Consider the following 21,068-nt stretch of genomic DNA (forward strand, 5'->3'; position numbering starts at 1 on the left):
CGGTCAAGCGGCGTGCTTAATCTTCATAATGGTGGACAAAAGGTCCTGTAGGACAATGGGGAGAAGACATTTATTTTACGCCGTACTACTACAAACTATCTGAGCGAGAACAAAACAAACCATCTTTGTGAATAACATGTTCAACCATATTTTTGTTCGTAATTGCAATGATCCAAAGATAAATTTTTCAAATGACTTCGGTTAATCGAGTCTTGACCGTACTAGCAATGCAATTTTGAAAACAATGCCAAAAAAACATGATGAAAATTAAAATTCAAATGCAAATACCATAAAATTCTAAAATAATAGAGTAATCATAGAAGCTTATCTAAAAACAATTCCGAGATTCCTTCTCGAGTCGGATAAATATTATCTTTCGGGGGCCGTTCCGATATTCCACCCTCGATTACGAAATTCGCGCTCGGTGTAAACCTTTTAATTTGGCGCATAAATCAATTTAACCTTTTGGCACAAAGTTTTCTCGATCGCCACGCTGACCAACACCCCAAATCTTGGCAAGTCAATTTTCCCCGAGTTTTTTTGGTGCGTCGCGGCCGCTGGGAGAAGGAGGGGTGGGGGAGGTAATCATAAATAATATTTTGCTTTCGCTTTTATTATTGACCTTTTCTGGAGAGCGCGCGCGCGGTCAAGAATAATGGTATAATTTTGATAACTTCATCCAAGTAGTCGACTTGTTGCAACCTTCTGGCCAGCGGCCTTCCTTCAACTACGGTAATTTTCGATGCCATAAAGCATCGGGAAATGTCAAGACACGATTAACGAGCTCCCCGAGCGAGGGGTGATAAAATAACACGTGGCACGAAACTTCCCCTCAATTTCGTCGGCAAAGAAGTTACGGACATGCGCAGAAACTTGCTGTTTGTTTGGAATGGTGAGCAAAAAAAGAGTGATTCTCAGCGGGCGCGACCGTGACAGGACTCGAACCTGCAATCTTCGGATTCGAAGTCCGACGCCTTCATCCATTAGGCCACACGGTCCTGGTTGGCCGGATGTGCTCCGAAGGAGCTTTTTAAATACTAATCTAGAAAAGAAATAAAACGCGGCTCAAAATTTTATCTAGAGCACAGCTCCAGCACTTTATTGTGCCGCTCGCGGCCATCCTCGCCCACATCCGGCGGTTCCACCGTGTACAGTGAGCAATAAATTGGGTGTTTTTCGACCAGAATCTTCACCAGCAGCTCGTGCGGCGGAACGCGATGCCGCGGCAGCATAAACTGGTAGTGTTCGTAATCGTACGAGACGGTCCCGGCCGTCACGTTCTGCTCGGACGCGAGTCTGGAACAGAGGTTGGGGAAAGGTTTGTAGGGCTTCAAATGAAATGGTCCAATCGTTGGGTGCACTTACTTGAACAGCAGCGTCCGCTCGAGGTCGGTAAATTCCGGCGAAAAGATCAGATCGTACCCGATTTGGCGCGCTTTAAAGTTTCGAATCAAATCTTTATAAAAGTTCACATCGATTTGAAACGGAATCGTGCCCAAATCCAGCACCGGCGTTGGTTGATGATAATTCAGGGCCAGCGGGAAGTTGCTCGTCTCGGAGAGTGACAAAATCGATGGGGCCGGTGTTGGCTGCGGAAGTCCGAGCCCGCGGCGGCCTCGCTTTGCCTGCACCTCGATCGGGTCCACGATGCCGATTTTGTGCTTGCCCAGCGGTCCTCCGCCCCAGCCGAGCTTCTTCAGCATTCGATAGCCGACGTTGTCCTCCTTGAGCTGGTCCTTGGACTGAAAGGGTTTGGGCGGGGCCTGCCAGCGACTGGCAAACGGGTTTCCGTCGCAATCGACGTTCTGTTCCGAGGGCAGTCGTTCCACGTTGCAGCTGTACCAGCAGCGGTTCGGGTTGGTCTGAAATGGAGCTTTATTAGTCCCCGCAAAATCCACTTTTCTGCCACCCGTCCCCACCCTAATCTTGTAGCACTTTTGCCGCACCAACCGCAGCACCTCCTCCCTGCACCTCTGCTTGGCCTTCCGCACCGTCCCAACGACTCGCGACAGCCGCAACCCGGACGCCGTGATGGTCGCCTCAAACTGCTTCGGATCCGCGGTTGCGCGCACATCGTACACGAACCCACCGCCGTTGAGCGCCTCATAGTGCAGCTTGCTGTCCTCCAGGTTGTCCTCCACGAGGACAAAGTTCCGGAACACGTCCGCCACGGTCGTCACGGGAAACACCGGATTTAGCATTTCGGCTGCTTGCAGCCTCCGTTCGGCACGCCGTTGACCTTCCGAAACCTGGTGCACCCAATCGACGGCAGCCTGCGACGCCGGAACCGTTATCCGTTGCGTCATCTGTCGTTTCCGATTCCGAAACTCCTCCGCCAGCGTCCCACCCAACAATGCTACCCTCGCCATCATCTCCTCGCAGTAAACGACCCCCCAAATCTCCACGTTGACGAAGGCCTGCGAAAGCGAGACCAGCTCGTCCTCCGCCAGCTTGTTCCGATGCTGCTCCAGAAACTTTCGTCGCAGCTCCCAGTGAAGGTCCGGTTCGAACGGGTTTCTGTACTGCTCCAAGTTGGCATCCTCCTCTTCCGGAACCACCGACAATGGTTCCCCTTTCGAGGTCAAATCCACGTTGCTGTCGCAGTCTAGCGAAACCGGTTCACAAATGAGCAGGATGTCCCGGTCCTCGCTGTGAACAGATTCGCGGTGGACCATCGTGCGCGGCTTTGTGATAACTGGGTAGAATTTTATTCTTTATTCGAAAAAGAAAACTTTAAAATACAGTAGTTGTTCGGTAACTGGGCGTTGTTTAACTGGGCTGCTTTTTAACTGGGCGCTCGATAACTGGGCCGTAGCCCAGTTAAAAAGCAGACAAACGTCAAAAAACCAAAACAAACCGAAATCACCGAGGGGTTAATGGATGCAAAAATCACGGTCAACAATTAACAAACTTTTTGTTATTTTATGTCACAATTAAAGAAATATGAAAAGTAATCATTGTAAATAAATTTTAGTTACTTTTATTTTTATATTTCATCAAATAAATATTATGCATCGGTAGTCCCCTCGTTATTTTTCGTTCAGCCCAGTTAGCGAACAGCATTCGATGACTGGGCTACGTTCTCAGCCCAGTTACCGAACAACTACTGTATCATAAAACTCGAAAAAATCTGTTAAAACTCGAAACGATTTTGTTGGTTGTGTGTAAAAACGAATGTAAACAAATGGCACGCGTGTGCCATAAAAAAGTGACGTTCATTTAACACTCTGAAGAAAGTTTGATCTAATTTTATTTGAATTATGAAAAAAAAATGTAAGGCTGAAATTTTCAGCTTGAGAGAAAACTCCGAGTTTTGTGTGAAGAAATTATATCTTTCTCAAATCTCAAATTAAATCTCTTTGACGTCTTTTGTAAAGTTGTTCCCTTGAACACGAACTACACGCAAAACGGACATTAGGTATAAATTCCTAATTTTTAGGTATAATCGAACCTGACTGCAATAAGGTATTTTATTACTAATCGGCTATTAGTAATAAAATTACTAATAGCGTTTTAGTACGAGAATTCCTACATTTTAGGTATAATTGTAGAACCAAAATACCTTAATTTTAGGTATTTTCTGGAAAAGTGAGGGGACCAAAATTACTTATATTTAGGTATAATCCAAGATGGCGGACCATGGTTATTCCTTATTTCTAGATATATATACCTAAATTTGAGGTAGTTTCTGGAAAAGTGAGGGATTCAAAATTACTGATATTTAGGTATAATCCAAGATGGCGGACCATGATTATTCCTTATTTCTAGGTATAAATATCTAAATTTGAGGTATTTTCTGGAAAAGTGAGGGATCCAAAATTACTGATATTTAGGTATAATCCAAGATGGCGGACCATGATTATTCCTTATTTCTAGGTATAAATACCTAAATTTGAGGTATTTTCTGGAAAAGTGAGGGATCCATAATTACTGATATTCAGGTATAGTCCAAGATGACGGACCAGGGGCGCCGACTCTGGGGGGGCACGGTACTTTTTGCCCCCCTTAAAATTGGGCAGGGGGGGCAGCCCATACATTGTGCCCCCCCAGAAATTTTGGAAGGAAAATATTCTTTTTTTTTTTTCAAATATTACAAATAAAATTCACAGAAATAATTGAAAATAATATTTAAACCTTAATTGAAACATCGTTTGTACACACGGATAGAATTCTTGTAAGCGAATCTGTAAAATAGTTCAAAAACATTTGTGGTTTTTTGAAATCTGTAATTTTTTTTTAAATCGTTTACATTTTTTCTATAGTACCTCATCTACAATCAAACTTACGCAAACTCTTGCGAAAACAATCATCAAGTTTTCGGACGCAACATTCTGCGATTTGCCATTGTAGATAAGGATTTAGCGAAAGTAAACTGAAACACTTTGTTGACTGCTTTACATTTACATTTACAAAAATGCTGATAAATTCGATAATATTTTGGGTATTTTAGAAAGCATTTGAAGAGATTTCAAAGACTTTTGTTAACCTAAAACGTTCTGTACCAATTTTAGCTTAAACATATAATTGTCTCAAAAAAAGAAATTTTTTGAAGACGCATTATAATCATATAATCTTAAAAAACACAAGTGTATCGCCTTCTACAATTTATGATCGATTTAAAAAAAAAAATAAGGCCATAGAAATTTAAACTGCACCTTAAAAAATTTTGAAATTAAGTTCCAAAATTCTCAAATTCTGAACTTCTGAAATTCTGAACTTCTGAACTTCTGAACTTCTGAAATTCTTAAATTCTGAACTTCTGAACTTCTGAACTTCTGAAATTCTGAAATTCTGAAATTCTGAAATTCTTAAATTCTTAAATTCTTAAATTCTTAAATTCTTAAATTCTTAAATTCTTAAATTCTTAAATTCTTAAATTCTTAAATTCTTAAATTCTTAAATTCTTAAATTCTTAAATTCTTAAATTCTTAAATTCTTAAATTCTTAAATTCTTAAATTCTTAAATTCTTAAATTCTTAAATTCTTAAATTCTTAAATTCTTAAATTCTTAAATTCTTAAATTCTTAAATTCTTAAATTCTTAAATTCTTAAATTCTTAAATTCTTAAATTCTTAAATTCTTAAATTCTTAAATTCTTAAATTCTTAAATTCTTAAATTCTTAAATTCTTAAATTCTTAAATTCTTAAATTCTTAAATTCTTAAATTCTTAAATTCTTAAATTCTTAAATTCTTAAATTCTTAAATTCTTAAATTCTTAAATTCTTAAATTCTTAAATTCTTAAATTCTTAAATTCTTAAATTCTTAAATTCTTAAATTCTTAAATTCTTAAATTCTTAAATTCTTAAATTCTTAAATTCTTAAATTCTTAAATTCTTAAATTCTTAAATTCTTAAATTCTTAAATTCTTAAATTCTTAAATTCTTAAATTCTTAAATTCTTAAATTCTTAAATTCTTAAATTCTTAAATTCTTAAATTCTGAAATTCTTAAATTCTGAAATTCTTAAATTCTTAAATTCTTAAATTCTTAAATTCTTAAATTCTTAAATTCTTAAATTCTTAAATTCTTAAATTCTTAAATTCTTAAATTCTTAAATTCTTAAATTCTTAAATTCTTAAATTCTTAAATTCTTAAATTCTTAAATTCTTAAATTCTTAAATTCTTAAATTCTTAAATTCTTAAATTCTTAAATTCTTAAATTCTTAAATTCTTAAATTCTTAAATTCTTAAATTCTTAAATTCTTAAATTCTTAAATTCTTAAATTCTTAAATTCTTAAATTCTTAAATTCTTAAATTCTTAAATTCTTAAATTCTTAAATTCTTAAATTCTTAAATTCTTAAATTCTTAAATTCTTAAATTCTTAAATTCTTAAATTCTTAAATTCTTAAATTCTTAAATTCTTAAATTCTTAAATTCTTAAATTCTTAAATTCTTAAATTCTTAAATTCTTAAATTCTTAAATTCTTAAATTCTTAAATTCTTAAATTCTTAAATTCTTAAATTCTTAAATTCTTAAATTCTTAAATTCTTAAATTCTTAAATTCTTAAATTCTTAAATTCTTAAATTCTTAAATTCTTAAATTCTTAAATTCTTAAATTCTTAAATTCTTAAATTCTTAAATTCTTAAATTCTTAAATTCTTAAATTCTTAAATTCTTAAATTCTTAAATTCTTAAATTCTTAAATTCTTAAATTCTTAAATTCTTAAATTCTTAAATTCTTAAATTCTTAAATTCTTAAATTCTTAAATTCTTAAATTCTTAAATTCTTAAATTCTTAAATTCTTAAATTCTTAAATTCTTAAATTCTTAAATTCTTAAATTCTTAAATTCTTAAATTCTTAAATTCTTAAATTCTTAAATTCTTAAATTCTTAAATTCTTAAATTCTTAAATTCTTAAATTCTTAAATTCTTAAATTCTTAAATTCTTAAATTCTTAAATTCTTAAATTCTTAAATTCTTAAATTCTTAAATTCTTAAATTCTTAAATTCTTAAATTCTTAAATTCTTAAATTCTTAAATTCTTAAATTCTTAAATTCTTAAATTCTTAAATTCTTAAATTCTTAAATTCTTAAATTCTTAAATTCTTAAATTCTTAAATTCTTAAATTCTTAAATTCTTAAATTCTTAAATTCTTAAATTCTTAAATTCTTAAATTCTTAAATTCTTAAATTCTTAAATTCTTAAATTCTTAAATTCTTAAATTCTTAAATTCTTAAATTCTTAAATTCTTAAATTCTTAAATTCTTAAATTCTTAAATTCTTAAATTCTTAAATTCTTAAATTCTTAAATTCTTAAATTCTTAAATTCTTAAATTCTTAAATTCTTAAATTCTTAAATTCTTAAATTCTTAAATTCTTAAATTCTTAAATTCTTAAATTCTTAAATTCTTAAATTCTTAAATTCTTAAATTCTTAAATTCTTAAATTCTTAAATTCTTAAATTCTTAAATTCTTAAATTCTTAAATTCTTAAATTCTTAAATTCTTAAATTCTTAAATTCTTAAATTCTTAAATTCTTAAATTCTTAAATTCTTAAATTCTTAAATTCTTAAATTCTTAAATTCTTAAATTCTTAAATTCTTAAATTCTTAAATTCTTAAATTCTTAAATTCTTAAATTCTTAAATTCTTAAATTCTTAAATTCTTAAATTCTTAAATTCTTAAATTCTTAAATTCTTAAATTCTTAAATTCTTAAATTCTTAAATTCTTAAATTCTTAAATTCTTAAATTCTTAAATTCTTAAATTCTTAAATTCTTAAATTCTTAAATTCTTAAATTCTTAAATTCTTAAATTCTTAAATTCTTAAATTCTTAAATTCTTAAATTCTTAAATTCTTAAATTCTTAAATTCTTAAATTCTTAAATTCTTAAATTCTTAAATTCTTAAATTCTTAAATTCTTAAATTCTTAAATTCTTAAATTCTTAAATTCTTAAATTCTTAAATTCTTAAATTCTTAAATTCTTAAATTCTTAAATTCTTAAATTCTTAAATTCTTAAATTCTTAAATTCTTAAATTCTTAAATTCTTAAATTCTTAAATTCTTAAATTCTTAAATTCTTAAATTCTTAAATTCTTAAATTCTTAAATTCTTAAATTCTTAAATTCTTAAATTCTTAAATTCTTAAATTCTTAAATTCTTAAATTCTTAAATTCTTAAATTCTTAAATTCTTAAATTCTTAAATTCTTAAATTCTTAAATTCTTAAATTCTTAAATTCTTAAATTCTTAAATTCTTAAATTCTTAAATTCTTAAATTCTTAAATTCTTAAATTCTTAAATTCTTAAATTCTTAAATTCTTAAATTCTTAAATTCTTAAATTCTTAAATTCTTAAATTCTTAAATTCTTAAATTCTTAAATTCTTAAATTCTTAAATTCTTAAATTCTTAAATTCTTAAATTCTTAAATTCTTAAATTCTTAAATTCTTAAATTCTTAAATTCTTAAATTCTTAAATTCTTAAATTCTTAAATTCTTAAATTCTTAAATTCTTAAATTCTTAAATTCTTAAATTCTTAAATTCTTAAATTCTTAAATTCTTAAATTCTTAAATTCTTAAATTCTTAAATTCTTAAATTCTTAAATTCTTAAATTCTTAAATTCTTAAATTCTTAAATTCTTAAATTCTTAAATTCTTAAATTCTTAAATTCTTAAATTCTTAAATTCTTAAATTTCTTAAATACCTAAATTCTGAAAAAATGGCTTAAATGTTAGATTTTTCAACATTGAATTTTATTGTTATTTCTAAATTTCTGATTGCTTAAATTTCTGAATTTCTTCTTTTGATTTCTCAAAAATTTCAAGCCATGAGTTTTTTTATCTCTAGATTTTTTTTCTATTATAATATTATTTTTAATTTTGGAATATTGAATTTTGTGTATCTTTTTTTTAATAGCAGATTTGAAAAATTGTTGTTTTTTATTGTGTATTAGTTTTATTTTTAATTTCTCAAGTTCTAAATTTTTGCTTTTTACTTTTGTTTTTATTTTTAGAATATTTGTATTGCTGAATTTCTTAATATCTGTTAATTATGAGTGAGAATATGCCAATAAGAAGGAATTCGCCTTCTAAACATACAAATAATTAATCCAATCACAATTTTAAATCACGTTTTAATAAATTATTTTTCCAAAAATAATGGATTCCGGATGAAAAAAATTCTTTTCACATCGTAATATTCCAATTGGTAAAATTCGTGATATACAAGAAACTCAAACAGCTTATCGCCACTCTTACCTATTGATTTCGGAAAACAACCGTGCCCCCCCAACATTTTGGACTAGTCGGCGCCACTGTGACGGACCATTATTATTCCTAATTTTTAGGAATAAATACCTAAATTTGAGGTATTTTCAGAAAAAGTGAGGGATCCAAAATTACTAATATTTAGGTATAATCCAAGATGGCGGACCATGATTATTCCTTATTTCTAGGTATATATACCTAAATTTGAGTTATTTTCTGGAAAAGTGAGGGATCCAAAATTACTGATATTTAGGTATAATCCAAGATAGCGGACCATTATTATTCCTAATTTCTAGGTATAAATACCTAAATTTGAGGTATTTTCTGGAAAAGTGAGAGATCCAAAATTACTGATATTCAGGTATAATCCAAGATGGCGGACCATTATTATTCCTAATTTCTAGGTATAAATACCTAAATTTGAGGTATTTTCTGGAAAAGTGAGGGATCCAAAATTACTGATATTTAGGTATAATCCAAGATGGCGGACCATGATTATTCCTTATTTCTAGGTATAAATACCTAAATTTGAGGTATTTTCTGGAAAAGTGAGAGATCCAAAATTACTGATATTCAGGTATAATCCAAGATGGCGGACCATTATTATTCCTAATTTTTAGGAATAAATACCTAAATTTGAGGTATTTTCAGAAAAAGTGAGGGATCCAAAATTACTAATATTTAGGTATAATCCAAGATGGCGGACCATGATTATTTCTTATTTCTAGGTATAAATACATAAATTTGAGGTATTTTCTGGAAAAGTGAGGGATCCAAAATTACTGATATTCAGGTATAATCCAAGATGGCGGACCATTATTATTCCTAATTTTTAGGAATAAATACCTAAATTTGAGGTATTTTCAGAAAAAATGAGGGATCCAAAATTACTGATATTCAGGTATAATCAAAGATGGCGGACCATTTATTCCTTATTTCTAGGCATAAATACCTAAATTTGAGGTAATTTCTTTAAACGTGAGGGATCGAAAATTACTTATACTTAAGAATAATCAAAGATCAAATTAGGTATTATCCAAGAGATATGCAGGCAGAAGAAAACAATGGTTTATATGATATTAATATTTTTATTTATATCAAACACAACTATTTCATAAATAATATCACCTAAAAATGAATATTAAAATTTAAATTATATTTTATTTTTTCAATGCATCTATATTTTTAATATTAAATTTATCTTTTTTATAAATATTTTGGTTTTTTTATGTTTTAATTTTTTAATAGTTAAATATTTCAGTATTTTAATATTTCAATAGTTAAATATTTAAATATTTTAATATTTTAATATTTTAATATTTTAATATTTTAATTTTTTAATATTTTAATATTTTAATATTTTAATATTTTAATATTTTAATATTTTAATATTTTAATATTTTAATATTTTAATATTTTAATATTTTAATATTTTAATATATTAATATATTAATATTTTAATATTTTAATATTTTTTATATTTTAATATTTTAATATTTTAAAGTTTTAATATTTTAATATTTTAATATTTTAATAAATTCATATTTTCATATTTTAATATTTTTATATTTTAATATTTTAATATTTTAAAGTTTTAATATTTTAATATTTTAAAATTTTAATAAATTCATATGTTAATATTTTAATATTTTAATATTTTAATGTTTTAATATTTTAATATTTTAATATTTTGATATTTTAATATTTTAATATTTTAATATTTTAATATTTGAATATTTTAATATTTTAATATTTTAATAATTTAATATTTTAATATTTTAATATTTTAATATTTTAATATTTTAATATTTTAATATTTTAATATTTTAATATTTTAATATTTTAATATTTTAATATTTTAATATTTTAATATTTTAATATTTTAATATTTTAATATTTTAATATTTTAATATTTCAATATTTTAATATTTTAATATTTTAATATTTTAATATTTTAATATTTTAATATTTTTATATTTTAATATTTTAATATTTTAATTTTTTAATATTTTAATATTTTAATATTTTAATATTTTAATATTTTAATATTTTAATATTTTAATATTTTAATATTTTAATTTTTTAATTTTTTAAAATTTCAATATTTTAATATTTTTATATTTCAATATTTTAATATTTTAATATTTTAATATTTTAATATTTTAATTTTTAAATTAGGTATTTTCCAAGAGTTATGCAGGCAGAAGAAAAACAAAATTTTAAATGATATTAATATTTTTATTTACATAAAACACAACTTTTGCATAAATGTACGTACCTAAAATAAATATTTAATGATTTGAATATTTTGACATTATAATTTTGTATAATATTATATAATATATCTTTAATATTTCAATATTTATTTATTTTAAATATCTTTTATTATTTTAATATTTTAATATTTTTACAACTTCAACATTTTAATCTTTAAATATTTGGAATTGTAGAATATAAGATTTTTTGGAGTTTTAAAATGTTTGGAATTAGAGATTTTTAAAATTTTCTCTCTCTCCCCTCTCTTTCTATTTTCTCGCTCTTCCTGTTCCCTGCTATCTCTCTCTTCCCTTCCTCTCAATTCAACTTTTTCTCTTTCTCTCCTACCCTCTCTCCCTTTCTTTCTCTCCCATATTTTCTCACCTCTCTCTTTCCCACCTTCTCTCTACCTCTCCTACTCTCTCTCCTTCTCCTACTATCTCTCTCCCTCTCCTACTATCTCTCCCTCTCCTACTATCTCTCCCTCTCCTACTATCTCTCCATCTCCTACTCTCTCTCCAACTATATCTCTTATCTCTCTCTTTCTTCATCTTTGCCCCTCTCACTCCCACTTTCTCTCTCTCTTACTTTCTATCTCTCTCTTCCTCTACCCTCACCCTATCTCTTTCCCACATTTTCTTTCGCTCTTCCCCTCCAGCATTCTCTCACAAACTCCTTCTTTCTCTCCCTTTTCTACTTTCTCTCTCCCTTTCCCATTTTCGCTCTCTTTCATTCCCTCTTCTCTCCCTCTCCTCTTCTCTCTCTCACTTTCTCTTTCTTTCTCTCTTTCTCTTCGTCTACCCCCACCCATTCACTTTCAGTCTCTCATACACACACGAGCACACACACACACACACACACACACACACACACACACACACACACACACACACACACACACACACACACACACGAACACTTTCACAAACGCATACATACACACACCCGCAACGTCCAACCAAATCACAAAAAGATAAAAATTGGTTCGTCAAACTCAAACTCGATACAACTTTTCATTCACACAATCGCCACGGTCGCACAATCTCCACGGTTGGGGTCCGTTTAAACTTCCCCTTTCCAGCTCTTCCGCAAAAATCCGTCCCGAGATCCGTCCTCCAGAGCACGAGAGGGAAGTGGCGGCTTTTTTAATTCCGCCGGGAGTTGAAGGTTCCGTCCTCCTCTTCCTCCTCTTCCACAAATACGCGAGCCACACTTCCTCTAACAACGATGCTCCGGGTTCCGTTCTCCGTGCAGAACCGGAGAGCCACTTTTCTTCCTGCACAAAACTTACCTTGCCAAAGTTCCTAAGTTTTCAGCAGCACTGCGGAACACCAACTCGCACCAACTCACAGCCACGAAATTATTTTGTTTTGACTTGTCAAAACGTGAATCGCAATTTTAGAACTAAAAAAAATACTAAAATTCAGGAATTTTTAAGAAGTACTTCAGTGTTCTAAAAAAATCCTAAATTTTAGGAAGAAAAAAATACTAATTTTTAGGTATAATTTGACAAGCTAGAACATAAGTTCAAAAAATACTAAAAATTAGGGATTTATACCTAATGTCCGTTTTGCGTGTATAAGCAAAAAATCTATGCCCTTGTGGATCACCAACCAATGAGGCACTCCACGATATTAGCTCCTGAAAAGTGCTAATAATGCCTCACGGCAGAAAAATTATGCGGTCCTCACCAGCAGGATCGGTACATTTGAAGAAGCTAAAGAATGCCGATGCACTACTTGCAAAGCCAGGCAGTTTGAGCAAGGACGCTCAAAATTCGTCTGGAAACCGGTTCGCTTGCAACACAATTAACGAGAACATCGAAGCGAAATGCTTCAATTGTGGTGGCGACCATTCGACCAAGAATCGGAGCTTCCCAAAACGAGCTGAGTTTGTAAAAAATCGGCATTAAAACGACGACGAGACACCAACCAAATCGTCGCAAAACACCACCAGCATTCACGGACGTGGATTTTCCTGCTTTGGCGTCACCAGGAGCAACAAAGATGAAGAGCATTCAGCCATACCACTTGGCATGTAAAAGAAAAGTAATTATTATAAGAATGTTCAATAAAGACCCATTTAATTTCAAAAAAAAAATAAGCAAAAATCTAGCAAAAAATCGTTTAGGAACTCAAAAATTACCAAAGTTAGAAGCACCGATTTAAATGGTTGAACCTCATTATATAATCGCTATTCATCCTACTCCGCAGGGAAAAAAGCAAATAGTTAAACTGTTAGTATTTAATAAAGTTCATTTATTAGTCCAAATTCAGTCGACATACTTAAGCCAGTCTATCTTTTTAGATAGTAATTAATAACAGATTTAAAAAAGAAAACAAATCTTCAGTTACAGAATCCATCAACTAGTCAATTCGTCGCGCGCCCACCATCGGTGGAATGGCCTGGTAAAGCGCCCTCAGTTGGGGATCTTTTCGCACCAAAATACGCTCCACGATGGCCAGTGCCGGTATGGGCAGACCGATAACTTTCAACTGCAGGTTGTCCTTCGGCCCAAACGCGATCGCCTTCAGGTCCATCTTGGAGGCATGTCTGAAATTAGAAAACGTTCAGATATACCTTCTACGGGTGTATTAGATTCAATAAGTTTTTAACCAACTTGATAAGCACGGAACGTTCCTCTTTGGTAAACTCAGGCCGGAACACCAGCTCTTGATCGATGGATTCTTGCCTGAACTGTTTGATGATATTTTTGTAAATACCGATCCCTCCATTGGGACGTCGTGCAATTTGGTTTTCCAACGCATTGCTTGCTTTCAGATACTTAAATTTAACAAATTTATAATTAAATTCTGTAATTAAATCTGTTTTCTTGCAAACCCCACCTCAAGCCTGTAGCAGTGACTTTTGGCAGTCTGGTAGAACGTGTCCAGTGCGTGCCGCTTGGCCGCCCGATTTGTGCTGCCCTGAGCTTCCGCCAGCACAAACTGGCCAACCTTGATCCGGCACAACGACGCTCCTCCCTTCCCTCCCACCTGCTGGACCACCAGCCGGTCCGCGCCCAGCTTTTGGAAATCGTTGCAAGTCTGCTCAAAGTTCCCCTCGAAAACGACCAGATTCCGGTACACGTCCTCGATCGTCCGCAGCGTCTCGACCGGCTTGAAGTGGGTCAGGCCGGCCAGGATTTTGGCGTGCGCTTCGAACATGAAGAATTTCAACTTTCTTATTCCTGGCTTTTTGACCTTTGGCGCGACGGCGACGACGCGACTGCAACAAAAAATAAAAAATCTCCATTCCACCAAGCGAGTTGATTTCCTTAAACTTACTCTGGGGCCCGTACTGGAGCCACTTCCGCGGGTGGTGCATCTACTGTGACTATTGGAGAGTCCAACGAGTCGAACCTAGGGAATTAGGATAGATATAATCTCGGATTTAAAATGTAATTGTTGCAACAGAAAAATTGAGAAGGAAGGGGAGTTGCATTTTGTGTTAGAGCTTTGCACGTAGAAAAATATATCTCTGCGGCAAACTTTACGCCGTAGGACTGGCCGCTTAAACGTTTCAATGAATTCTAGTGCAATGGCGCACTTCAAATGTGAATAAATGACAAGAAGAAAGCTAGGCGTAATCTAACCTAGAAAAAACGTTCAAAATCACTGTTTGCGTCAAACCCGAACCTACCCAGAAATGAGTAATCTGACAGATACCCCGGTTTTGACGAAAACTGAGTGATTTTGAACGTGCGTGTAAGGCTTTCTCCAACATCTCTTCGGGCCACGCTGAGTTTGATTAAATTAGATTATTTAATTACTGCTAAGTAAAATTCGTCTTAACTTACCCGATATCAAAATCATCGTAAAAGTTCATATTTTAGTTGCAATTTTAATGCATTTAATTTTATTCAACGATCTCACAGTCGGCAATCTCCTCCCACCAAATGTAAACAATACAAAAAAAACTGTCAGGTTGCCATAAAGTTGCAGAGTTGCCAGTTCCCTTCAACACGTGAAACAGATTTTATTTGCAAAAATGACAAAAATAAATCAGTTTTAAGATTTCCTTAACCCTTTCAGACCTGAATTTTCTGAATTTTTTTTTGTAGTGATGGAAAAATGATTCTTATGACTATATTAAAATTATAAGCATGTTTTGGAAATTTTTAAAAATTGGGTCAGATATAACCCATCACCGGGACCTGTGGTGTAGGGGTAAGCGTGCCTCTCACCCAGTCGGCCTGGGTTCGATCCCAGAAGGTCCCGGTGGCATTTTTCGAGACGAGATTTGTCTGATCACGCCTTCCGTCGGACGGGAAAGTAAATGTTGGCCCCGGTCTAACCTAGAGGTTAGGTCGTTAGCTCAGTCCAGGTGTTGGAGTCGTCTCCCTGGGTCCTGCCCAGGTGGAGTCACTGGTAGGCAGTTCGACTCACAAACCAAAGGTCGTCAGTTCGAGTCCCGGGGTGGATAGAAGCTTAGGTGTAAAAGGAGGTTTGCAATTGTCTCAATAATCAAGCCTTCGGACACCTAGTTTCCAGTAGGAATCTCGCAAGCGAGAACACCAAGTCAATGCTGTAGAGCGAATAATTTGATTTTGATAACCCATCAGACCTGAAAGAGTTAAACGATTTGGGATGGCGCTAAACAACCCAATCTTGCCGAACATAAAAAAATCCAAAATTGGGCTGTTATTTTCGTACCGGCCTCAAAATCATTTCCTCAACATTAAATTTTACAAAAAAAATCAGGAAAGTTCAGATTTGCATCCCCGATTTTACATGTTTATTATTGTCAAGAAAAAAGCTTTATCGAAACTGTATAAATTGAATATCAGCTTATAACATACACCACAGCGGTAAGTTCAACAATTAAGTTTGCGTAAAAATTCGCCAAATGCAAAAAACCAAAAGCAAAAATATAAGCCACAAACTACCAGCGTCGGCTTCGCCCCCTCGGTGGAAACACATCGTACAGCTCGTTCAGTTTTGGATCTTTATGGACAACTATCTGCTCCACGATCGCCAAGGCAGGAGCTGCTCGAGGCCGAACTTTTAGCTGTGGTCTGCCGTGCGCCCGTCTAACGTAACTCGTTTCCAGATTTAGTCCGTCAGCAATGCTAGAAGTTGAAGAAAAATAAGTTTTTGAGTTGGAAAACTCTAATTACAACGTACCGTTTAAAAATGTATTGCTCATTCTCGGTAAACTCTTCGCTAAATATCAATTCTCGCTGAGTTTCCTCTTCTGTAGACTTTTGCATAATGGATTTGTAATACTCAATGTTTGTAGCAGGGTCCCACAGTCGTGCGATTTGGATTGGCGGTAAAGTTGGTTTCTTAGACTAAAAATTAATCAAATTTAATGATAAAAATCGCATGCTAATTTGTAATAAGGCATACCACAATCTGATAGCAAAAAGCTTTCATATTCCTGAGAAACTCCTCTTTCGCTTTCCCCTTCGCTTGTTGAACAGTGATGCCACAAGCGTCCGCCAGAACCGTTTCACGCAAGCAAATCATACCACGGCATTGTCCGGCTTGCAGTTCATGGCCGGCGATAAACAACGTACCCGATCCCAGCCGATTTAATTCGTTGATGGTTTTGTCAAAGTCTGTGTCAAAAATCACCAAATTACGATACAAATTTTCGAGACTACGAATGTACCGAGCAGGCTTGAAAAAAGTTAGTTTGGCAATGATTTCCGCGTCCGACTCGTGCCTCATCGGTTCCATTGCGGGTGGTTTAACCAAAGGCGGGTCGTTTAATCTAAAACTAGAAAGAATTTGAGTGTCGAATTAAAATTTAACAGAGAATTGACAAAAATTACTTTGAAGACAGTTCCATAGAGGTGATTCTGAAAAAATTTAATAAATTTAAAAATGTGTACACTTTACTTCACCTGGCACTCACTCCGAACAACCTGCTGAGACTAATGTTTCCGCATTCTCCGTGGCAATTTGAGTAGATTTTGATGGTCTGAAAAGTCAAACATTACAAAAGTTTTACGTTGTTTTACTATCAAAACAATTATTTTGTATGTTTGCCAAATGCAGTGAGTTTGCAAGCAAAATAAGCGCTTCCCTAACACGGACGGGAATGACAAGTACCTAGAATGCATAAAGTTGGCCACCGAAAAAGCGCTTCCCTAACACGGATGTGAACTTCAAGTACCTAGAATGTTTACACGCACGTTCAAAATCACTCAGTTTTCGTCAAAACCGAACCTACTTAACCTTCTTTTCGTAATTCTGAGTGAAATTTACTCAATTCTGACAGATGCCCCCTTTACTCATTTCTGAGTAGGTTCGGTTTCGACGAAAACTGAGTGATTTTGAACGTGCGTGTACAATTTTGAAGGAAATCCAGCGTTTACCAAACCCGTCATTGAATTTCTAGTACCACTCGAAGAACTAAACTAACATGAACTACGTTATTCAACGCCATTCCGGTTATGTCACGGCACAACTGCTTTGACTTATTTTCAATAGATTCTTACTCTTCGACTTCGACCTCCTTCCTCGCAGCACATTCTCCGTCCTCGCTCGCTTCCTGCTTGATGGTCACCTCGGTTGGCACCGATTCCAGCTCAGCCTCCTCACCCACCCCATTCTCAACGTTTTCGACTTCGAGCTTCACTTCCGCTTGATCCCGCACCAGCTCCAGCAAGAGCTGCCCGGTCTGGTGCGCGTGGCCACTTATCGCCAGCTGGGTGTTTGCGAAAAAGTGGGCCAGGGTGGCCACTTGACCCTCGCGGAACAGGTGCTGGTAGCGGGCCATAAACCGGTGGCACAGCTCCCAGTGGCAATCGGGCAGGGTGGTGCTGGCCATGGTCGGTGGGAACTGTGTGGCAGATTCTTCGGTGGATGACACGATTTTGGGTTAAGTGAAAAACAAAACATTGAAGAACTGTCACTTTGCCATAAAAAATGGTTTTGTTAGGTACACGGTTAGGCCGAATCAAACGGAGTCGAGTCGAGTTGAGTAATTTGAACCGGCAGTAAACTGAATAAAATAGACTTACATTTGAGTTTGAGCAGCATACTCAAGGATTTTTAAAACAAAAATTTCTCAACGAAATATCGACAAAAAGGGGAAAATTATAGAAGCGACCACTTCTTAGAAGCTTTTTTTATATTTTGAACTTTATAAAGCAAGGATAAACATAATCGTTGTGCTTAACCACAATTTTTCAAAAAATATAGAGAATTTTTACTGTAACAGTAAATGTAAACTTTCACGTGCTATCAGCGACCTCCACTCGCGCCCCCACACTCGGTGCAATCACTTCGTACAGCGCACCCAGCTCTGGATCTTTCTGGACAACGATGCGCTCTACGATGGCCAGGGCCGGAAGGGGTTGGCCGATGATCTTCAACTGTGGATTGGTTGAAGATTTCACGATGCACGTTTCCAGATCCAATTTGGTGGCGATCCTAGAGTTTTGAGGGTATTATTTTAAGGTCAACCGTAACAAAAACTTGCACAAACCTTTGCAACTTATCCCGCTCTGCTTTGCTAAACTCTTCGCTGAAAACTAGTTCATGCTCGATGGAGTCCTTAACGAAACGTTTCATGATGGACTTGTAATGCTTGCTGTTGGTCGTTGGATCTTCCGTTCGTGCGATCTGGTTTTCCAAAAGGTGTGACGGTTTCTTTGACTAGAATTTTGCGAAATTAATAATGAAAATTTACATAAACAAAAAATCATACCACAATCTGGTAGCAGAAAACTTTCATCTTTTTGAAAAAGGCCGCCAGAGCCTTTTTCTTGGCCAAGCTCTCGGTTTTGCTCCAGCCCTCGACGAGCACAATCTGATCGACGAATATTTTGCTGCTGCAGTGTCCTTCGTCCCAAGTTTGCTGAACCGACTGAATTGATCCCGACTGCAGCCTCTGGAACTCGCGGCACGTTTTCTCAAAGTCGTTGTCAACGATCACCAAGTTGCGATACACGTCCTCGATGTTCTGGAGTTTTTTAACGGGCTTGAAGGGGATTAGACCGGCCAGGATTGTGGTTGTGGCGTCCGTTTCGAGTTCCCCCTGGTCCGTTTTACGCTGCTTGGCGCTGGGTGGACCAATTGTGGACGATTCTACTGTTGAGTCTTCGTGGGTGGAGGACAATCTGAAAAATTCAGTGAATTTATAATAATTGTAAAAACCAAACCAAAGATTCTAACTAATACTAACTCAGCATTATCATCCCTTTCAGACTCGTTACTCTGCTCCGTTTTAACAACAACACTGCCCAGCTCCCTTTCAACCGCCACCTCCGGAACATCCTCGGAGGAAACCTCCTCCCGTTTAACCAGCCCCTTCTCAATGCCATCCACTTCGAGCTTCACCTCCGCCGAAGGTTGCTCCCTGGCCAGGTCAAGCACGAGCCGCGTGGTCTGGTCGGCGTCGCCGCGCAGCAGCAGCTGGGCGTTGGCGAAGATTTGGGCCAGCGCCACGGTTTGCTCCTCCGGGTAGAGGTGCCGGTAGCGCGTCATGAACTCGCGGCACAGCTTCCAGTGGCACTCCGAGAGGGACACGCTGCGGTACGCGTCCACGTTCCAGCTGCTGGACATGGTGGTGGTGATGGTGGGGAATCTTACTCGAGCAGGAGGTCGCGTAACGAAATCGTCGGAGTAGATCGGAACATGAAGCAACAAAATTCAAAACAAAGCAGAAATGTCAGCTTGCTATAAAAAGTGGAACTTTTTATTTTAAGCTCAAGTGTTGCCAGTGTACACGCTGATAAATGATTGCACTGTAAACTGAAATCCAAGTGAAAATCACAAAACTTTTCTGCAACATAGTTCCACAGACAAACAGACGGGACACTCGAGTGCCGGACCATCGTCCTTCAAAAACGGTTATTTCAAATGCAATTTTGTTTCGGCATCCACTCACCCGGCGCTGATGGCGCTGCTGTCGTGACAGCTCACCCGTCTTTTCTCAGTGTGTGTGATGCGTGTTTTTGTTTTTATGTTGAGCGTGAGCACGTGCGAGGCAGCAAATGAGAACACAAAAAAATATGGAATTCAGGAAATCTAACGGTGAATCACAATCCAGGCTTTGCAGGAACAAGGGGCTGGAAACTCTAATATTACTTAGGAATACTGAGTATACTAACGATATTCCAGTATACTTGTTAGTATACTAACCGAAAAGCAATAAACGGTTAGTATATTAAGATACTCTCAGTATATTGGTAAGTAATACTAAGTATACTGGAAATATGTAAATGAAATAATAAGTATACTAACATATATTTTGATATACTGGGTAACATAATAATTATAGCTCTAAGAGTTTCCAACCCCTTGTGCAGGAAAAGGTTGGGGCAGCCTTGGCCATAGCCTCTTGCCCCAATATTAACCCGGTAAGCCTGTTCAACTGCCTGCCAATGTCGAGGCTGCTGCTGAGGCACCCGCTACTGCGGAGGAGTCATCTCATTCGGAGCAACCTGCTTATCCTTCGTGGACTGCTGCTCAGATTGCTGCTGCTGGTCGTCCTTTTGGCCTTTTGGCGGTATTGCGCCACTCAATCTTTTTTCCACAGTTCAGTTTCTGTGGTTCTGTTTCGATATAAATTTAACGGCAGCATTTTTTGGAACCTTTGCCTTGCTTTTGTTGTTTGGCGCCGTGGACACGTTCCCCGCGGATGTTTCCAAACCTGGGGGAGGAGGAATCTTCGACAGAACTTGGAAGCAACGGGGAGGACCAGTGGTTTGATCTCTATCGTTGCGGTTGTAGTGCGTCGTTGCTCATGAGGTTCTGCCATTGGAAACGGAACTGATTCCCCGTCATCTTCGACGTTGATTTTTATTTTTTGCATTGGGTACTGACGATAAGCATCAACAAAATTATGTCGGTCAGCTGTTGATGTTTACAATCGTTAAGGCTTGATTGTCTCACGCATACACTGACACGACACATGACAGTAATGGGTTCGTATTGGTATGTTTGGGCTGCGCTTCGGCATCAGCTCACCAGGCAGCGCTGGCGTCGCCGTGATTTGGTGGGGTTGATTAAGGACGATGGATTTCAAAAATAATTTGTATGGAGAGTCACGTCTGTTTGTCTGTGATAGTTCCACGGATGAGATCGCTCCTTGGCCGGATAAAATGCAAGAACTACAGCGACTGCAGCGGATTCCACGGA

The 21,068-nt window shown here is 35.0% G+C and overlaps 3 protein-coding genes and 1 non-coding gene across 8 annotated transcripts; all 4 read right to left on the reverse strand.

Annotated features, from left to right (window-relative positions):
- Positions 1-924: 924 nt before the first annotated feature.
- On the reverse strand, positions 925-998 carry Trnar-ucg (transfer RNA arginine (anticodon UCG)). Its single transcript has one exon. It is a non-coding gene; the product is annotated as a tRNA-Arg (tRNA).
- A 75-nt stretch (positions 999-1,073) lies between these two features.
- Positions 1,074-2,910, reverse strand: LOC120431940 (uncharacterized). Its single transcript, XM_039597081.2, has 3 exons — positions 1,920-2,910; positions 1,366-1,862; positions 1,074-1,296 (listed from the first exon to the last, which is right to left on the reverse strand). The coding sequence occupies exons 1-3, from the start codon at positions 2,673-2,675 to the stop codon at positions 1,074-1,076; spliced, it is 1,476 nt and encodes a 491-aa protein (XP_039453015.1). The 5' UTR covers positions 2,676-2,910.
- A 10,296-nt stretch (positions 2,911-13,206) lies between these two features.
- Positions 13,207-17,911, reverse strand: LOC120431962 (uncharacterized). 5 transcript variants are annotated; one of them, XM_039597107.2, is made up of 6 exons: positions 17,420-17,911; positions 16,834-16,899; positions 16,751-16,777; positions 16,323-16,689; positions 16,098-16,264; positions 15,695-16,042 (listed from the first exon to the last, which is right to left on the reverse strand). In XM_039597107.2, exons 1-6 carry the CDS (start codon positions 17,749-17,751, stop codon positions 15,856-15,858), a joined length of 1,146 nt encoding a protein of 381 aa, XP_039453041.1. In that variant the 5' UTR covers positions 17,752-17,911; the 3' UTR covers positions 15,695-15,855. The 5 variants fall into 5 exon arrangements, with proteins under 5 accessions (XP_039453047.1, XP_039453041.1, XP_039453032.1 ...); XM_039597098.2 differs by having other exon boundaries at positions 16,323-16,695; XM_039597113.2 differs by lacking the exons at positions 15,695-16,042; positions 16,098-16,264; positions 16,323-16,689; positions 16,751-16,777; positions 16,834-16,899 and adding exons at positions 13,207-13,524; positions 13,592-13,755; positions 13,818-14,199; positions 14,259-14,333.
- Positions 17,912-18,020: 109 nt separating this feature from the next.
- On the reverse strand, positions 18,021-19,597 carry LOC120431952 (uncharacterized). The gene is made up of 4 exons (XM_052711243.1): positions 19,111-19,597; positions 18,634-19,045; positions 18,412-18,581; positions 18,021-18,356 (listed from the first exon to the last, which is right to left on the reverse strand). The coding sequence occupies exons 1-4, from the start codon at positions 19,488-19,490 to the stop codon at positions 18,158-18,160; spliced, it is 1,161 nt and encodes a 386-aa protein (XP_052567203.1). The 5' UTR covers positions 19,491-19,597; the 3' UTR covers positions 18,021-18,157.
- Positions 19,598-21,068: the final 1,471 nt, after the last annotated feature.

Source organism: Culex pipiens, chromosome 1, assembly GCF_016801865.2.
Source record: "Culex pipiens pallens isolate TS chromosome 1, TS_CPP_V2, whole genome shotgun sequence".
NCBI classification, from domain to species: Eukaryota; Metazoa; Arthropoda; class Insecta; order Diptera; family Culicidae; genus Culex; species Culex pipiens.